This window comes from Triturus cristatus, chromosome 5_1 (assembly GCF_964204655.1).
Source record: "Triturus cristatus chromosome 5_1, aTriCri1.1, whole genome shotgun sequence".
NCBI lineage: Eukaryota > Metazoa > Chordata > Amphibia > Caudata > Salamandridae > Triturus > Triturus cristatus.
In genome coordinates, this window is record NC_140587.1 from 939,511,685 (window position 1) to 939,517,684 (window position 6,000).

Below are 6,000 nucleotides of genomic sequence, written 5' to 3' on the forward strand. Positions count from 1 at the left end.
GTAGAGAAGGTAATGAACATGCAACTAAATCAGTTCATCAAGGATTCCAACTGTTTGGACCCGACACAATTTGTATTCAGATCCGAACATAGTACAGAGACTGCTCTGATTAAGGCCAACGACAAGCTCAAATTCATCTTAGACAATGGGGGATCAGCAGCCCTTATCCTGCTGGACTTATCCACGGCGTTTGACATGGTGGATCATTCCACTTTGATATACTGTCTGGAAGCAAAAAGCATAAAAAACCTTGCCGTGAAATTACTTTCATCCTTCCTGTCAAACAGTGAAAACACAATTAATTTTGATACCTTTTCATCAAGCTCATGTTGCTTGCCCTGCGGGGTTCCACAGGGGTCCTCTCTTAGCCCGACTCTTTTCAATTTATACGTCACAGACCTTGCCCCCCTGGTCAAATCATTTCGGTTTTCCCTCACCTCTTATGTGGACGACAGGAAAATCATGTTATCAGCCTCCCATGATGCCAACTATACTGGTGCTCGCACACATGACTGCACGAAAGGTATCAATGGTTGGATGACAAGGCACCATCTTAAGCTTAATGCGGGAAAGACTGAGGTGATCTTACTCGGCAATAACCCTAACCTTTGGTCTGCCACATGTTGGCCTAGGGAGATGGGCCCCCTTCCTGTACCCACCAGGAAAGCCAAGAGTCTTGGCTTCAATATTGATGACCACTTACTTTTGGGAAACCAAATTAATGCAGGGGTCTCCTCATATAACACCTTTGGAATATTTTTTTTTAAATCTATTTTTTTTGCTTATTTCAGCCAGGAAGTCAGTGATTGCCACACTTGTATTATCCAAAAATGACTATTGTAATGGACTTTACATCAGCCTACAAGCTCAACATCTGAATACGCTGCAGATGCTTCAGATTTCGGAGGCCAGACTCCTTCTTCACCTGCCTAGGCACCATTCGGTTTCCGCTGCTCTCAACAATCTCCATTGGTTGAGAGTCAAAAACAGGATCAAATTTAAGGCCCTTTGCCTAACTGATAATGCTCTCCACCATGATTCAGGACCCTGGATTCTGAAGAAAGCCCTATCATGGTACATTCCCTCAAGAAATTTAAGATAAGCAGGGTCTTTCAGAGCAAATACCATCAGATTAAAAAAATCTAAATGGGGTGGAAACAGCTTTGTGGCTAGAGCTGCGACAGCCTGGAACCTCCTTCCACTCAATCTCAGATCAGCTCCCTCACAATCTCAATTCAGGGGGCTTCTGAAAACTTGGCTTTTCAATCAATGGGTCACTCATCCCCCTTTCGCTGCTCACCACTTCAGCGCCAAGACATCCTTGGGTATTCACTGCGCTTTACAAATAATTTAACATAACATAACATAATCAACATTCACTTCTTGGACTTAGGTTAATGTAATTTTAAGAGAGAAGGTCAGATCTACACAAAGAAACAAGAAGCCATTCTAGAACACATTTTAAATGTTACCCTGTCAAATCATGTCATTAAAAACGCAGTATCTTATGACAAACTCAAAATATGAAATTTGATTTTAGTGCTATAATGTCAGTATATTTACAACTCATTTTCATTTACTAACTTGAATTATTACATAAAGTCTAAGTGCTTGTTAGAGAGTTCGATCGATAGGTTACACAGTCACAAATGTGACCGATATGCCGTCTTCCATTTTAAAGGTGCATTTCATGGTATTAAATTTGTTATAAGGCAAATGGGATATCCGTCGTATTGCCCTAAGAGCCTAATTTCGATTTGGGCAGACAGGTACTCTTTCACAAATATGATAGATGTACCATATGCCTTTGTAAATGCATTCTATCCAAACGTGCATGCATTAAGGCGCACAGGAAATCCAGGGTCGGACTACAACAAAGAATAGGGCTGTGCAGATGAAATAAAAGTGCCTTCCATTTGTGAAGTAGATAGTTAAAAAAGTTGCCCACGTTTGCAAAATAAGGCAGTTTTGAACTTGGTAAGACACGCTGTATAAATGTTTTGCAAGGTATGAAAGACTGCATGGATTTGAGCCTGAGGCAGGCAATTTTTGTTTTAATATCAGTGAAATCAACAGTAAAAACCTGCCCAGCAGACAATATAACAGACGCCGAAAAGGCCAGAAAAGAGACCCCTGCACTGACCAGTCCGACCAGCCCTTCTGGCACTGCCCGACTGCCCTACCGACCTTGGGGACATCGTCATATGTGTGACGGAGTTCCCCAAACTCCCGAAATACCACCACCTACCTATTCATAAATGAATCACTGATCTGCGATGGTTCCCACAGATACAAGTCACTTGAACTGCTGTTCCCTTGGGGGCAGATATACAAGCCCCTTGTGACACATTTATGCCACCGTTGCGTCACTAGTGTAACGCAGCGGCGGCGTAAACCATGCGCTACCTTGCGACTTATTTACAACGTGACGCATCTAGGCAGATGCGTCACGTTGTAAAGCACTGCGCCAGATGAAACATGCATCAGGTTTCATGTGGGCGTTCCATCGCAGGGTGAGCGTGTTGTCGCAGGAAATCCTCGTAAAACTGACTCAGTGAAATCTACAAGATTTCACTGAGTCAGTTTTACGATGACGCTGCGTCAAACCCTTACGCCTGCTTGAAGCAGGCGTAAGGAGTGACGCACCACGTTAAGTATGGGCGGCCCCTGTGCAATGCTGGAGCTGCGTCGAGCTTTCGACACGACTCCAGCAATGCGCCGCCCGTACGCCACAAGATGCGACACGCATCTGCCTATCCCTGTGCCACGGTGCGCCGCATTGTAAATGCGACTCATCCGTGGTGGCGCAAGGGGAGAATTGCGTGCCGCATCTATTCTGGCGCATCCCTGCTGATTTGCAGAAATGTGCCAGACCTTGTAAATATGCCCCTTGGTATTTAGGTTCAACATAATCTAGCATGCGGTCGGGTCGGCAACACGGCTCCGGCACTACATGAAAAGCAGAAATAGACATCGCTTATCCAGCACAAAAAGCAATCTTCTTTATTTCAAGTTTTCTTTTTCATCTGATAAAATAATCATGTTTTTCCCCAACACAAGAAAAAGACATATCAGATGTATGTGCCTCTTTTCCTTTTGTTCTGCATGCAGTGCATTGAAGCAAGCTGACCTGCACTCTGGTGAATTTTTACAAAGTGCCTAGGCATATGCAGCAAGAAACCCAAAAGCAGGAAACGACCTCTCAAACATAAATCTCACCTATTTCCAGGTGGGTGGAAATCCCACAGCAATCACTTCTTACAAACAAATTGCAGATCAAAGTCAGAAAAATAGCAATCCGGGTATTCGACATTTTGCTGGGATTTTGAACACCACCACAATCCATGCAACGGAAAACCCGCTCTGTGAACTTTGTAGTTTGCCTTTCACTTGTTTGCTTTCATTCGTCACCGCCCAAAAAGAATATTTTCCCCAGTAAAGTACGCAGAGGCTTTTGACGGTCCATGTCGCAATGCCGAGTGGGTAAACTGAGTTTGTTGCTGCGACCTTTGTTGGGTTCTTCGCCTATTTACAATAACAAGGGGATATGAGAAATACCAGGATGCAGCGCATATATTGAACGTGGCTTCAGCTGTTTAGGCCCCCAGCTACGACTAGTCTGGAAAATTCTGATCCATTTACAGACAGGAGCTTGCGCTTCGTCGAAATTCCGAGTAGGGATGGAATTACCACAGGCGGGGACAGATTTTTTTTTTTAGTGCAATGCAGCGCAGCTACCAAAATTGCTGCGCTGTGGAAGGGGAAGCAGCATAGAGCCATATATATTAAACATTGCCTGCTGTTGTCCAGTGGCAGGCACAACCTTTGCACCATGTTGCAAACCTTTCCGTACCCAGGGCCGGACTGGCCGTAGCAGGCACCAGGTGTTTTTCCAGTGAGCCAGAAAGTTGGGTGCCGGTTTTGGACCGGTGGGGGCCGTTTTTGTTACTGGGGGAGGGAGGGGGGGGCAGTTTTTCAGCAGTGTGGTTTTGCAGAAGTGCTGCAATATGGCTCCCCTGTAACAAAAGCAGCAGCAGTGTTTCCCACCAGCACCCCTCCATCCTCGCACCCCCCGCAGGCCTGGTCCAACTCAATTGCCACAGCTGGTTTTCCCAGTCCGGCACTCCCAGTACCAAATACTATGCCTATACAAATACTGAAAAATTCCACGCATTGTATGAGCGCTTTGCAGTGCAAGACACATGCAATCTGTGGAATGTTTGGAAAATTAAAACATTTCTCCTTGTTTGCGTTTGCTTCAAGGAGGTGTTCTTTTTTTGACACAAAGCTCGGTCTGGCTTTCTTTGTACATCAAGCTTTGTATCAAAAACTATTGATTGGTACTTTTGCAGATCTGCCCAAGTAACCTCCATGTAATGCCCCTTAAACAAAGTGTTACAAAGCAGCACAAAGTGCCATTTCTGCTAGGAAATGGGCACTACCAGCACAAATTCCCTTTAGCACTGGAAATAGTCTTGCAAGACTTTTCTTCATTTTATGTCACTTTGCATGACTTTGTCTTGGTTCAAAGTCTGTGTAAATCTGGGTTGCGGTATTTACCGCATGCAGTCATCATCATCATCCCACTGACAGAGTTTGCCTGCAAAATTCTCTTGAAGATTTGTTCAGGAAAAAGGACTGAAAGAAAAGATACAACAAGTGGGATTTGGTGCAGTAAGTAGCGATTCCGCATGTTGTGCCTCATTCCTGACTAGATCAGGCATAATGGTATATACTGGGTGTTATAAATTCCATCCCTATTCCACCCCTCTTCCTATCTACCTGGAACAGAGGCAGGGCCGGACTGGGGACACAAACCAGCCCTGGAAATTAAGTTGGACCGGCTGCTGGCTGGGGTGCAGGGGGGTACTGGTGGGAAACACTGCTGCTGCTCATTTGATACAGGGGGCCGATATTGCAGCACTGCTGCAAAATAGGCCCCAAGCAACAAAAACCAGCCCCCTACCAGTCCAAAACCAGTCCCCACCCTTCCGGCCCACTGAGAAAACACCCGGTGCCCACTACGGCCAGTCCAGCCCTGAACAGTGACGTTAGGAATAAACAATAACATTACTGCAGAACAGGAAACTCATTGATTCAATCAAATGGAACCTGTGCATCAGAAAATGGACCACTATTTCCCAAATTATTCTTATACTTCCAGAAGCTTAAAATTGTGACTAAAAGGTGATCCCAATAGAGATATCTATTCTAAAAAGCCCACTACAATGGTGTGCCATTACTTACACTAACAGTAACACGCGGTTGCTCCTTCGCTAAGGCGGAGGATTGTCACCCCTCTGTTCTGCGAGCAGTTTAAAAAGGAAAAATGAAATGAAACTGATAGAGCGTCATATTATTCTGAAATTTGTAGGGGTGCATCATATTCACCGTTAGTCAGCACCCGCATATTAATCGATGTAGGCTAAGAGTGCTATAGAAATGCATTACTAGAATCGTTTAACATAGAGGTGATTAGAAATGTAATAACGTTTTCCGTGAAGAGTAATGCTGCAGATTATAGTGAATGTATTTAGTAAATGCATAATGATTAGTTAATGTAATGTAGTAGTTAAACTTGTGTTATGTTAAAGTTACACGTGCAAGTTGCTTATTTACGTATACAAGAATAATGAACTAATGCTTAGAGTGTGATTTAGTAGTGTGTTTAACAGTGTAAAGGTCTGATCACATATACGTTTAAAAGAGAAAGGCCTGTTCATTTTCTTATGTTAGCTAAATGTTGTAGGCAGAAAATGATTTCCTTGGTAAAGGCTTTGGGTTGCAGAACGAGGAACAATCTTAGAGAAGAGAAAAAGTTTTTGTTCCCATGTTTCTGTTGCAGGTGCAAGGACATTTAGCTCGTTAGTGAGACTAGGTCTTTGTTGTAGGAGTTAGGATGCTACGAGAAGCCAACAGGGGAGTACGTTGTAATGTGAGGATGATACTTTCAGCGGAGAAGGTGCCTGGGACCCAAGGTCAAGCTAACCGTCGTTGGAT

At 44.1% G+C, this 6,000-nt stretch overlaps 1 protein-coding gene across 2 annotated transcripts in view; it reads right to left on the reverse strand.

Annotated features, from left to right (window-relative positions):
* GPLD1 (glycosylphosphatidylinositol specific phospholipase D1) overlaps positions 1-3,384 on the reverse strand; it is a 513,772-nt gene extending 510,388 nt beyond the window's left edge. Inside the window, exon 1 of one of the 2 annotated variants that reach the window (XM_085605993.1) lies at positions 3,220-3,384. In XM_085605993.1, coding sequence (XP_085462119.1) covers positions 3,220-3,346 — 127 coding nt within the window. In that variant the 5' untranslated portion in view covers positions 3,347-3,384. The remainder of the gene's footprint in view (positions 1-3,219) is intronic. The other variant, XM_085605992.1, reaches the window with a different exon arrangement.
* Between the last annotated feature and the right edge of the window lie 2,616 nt (positions 3,385-6,000).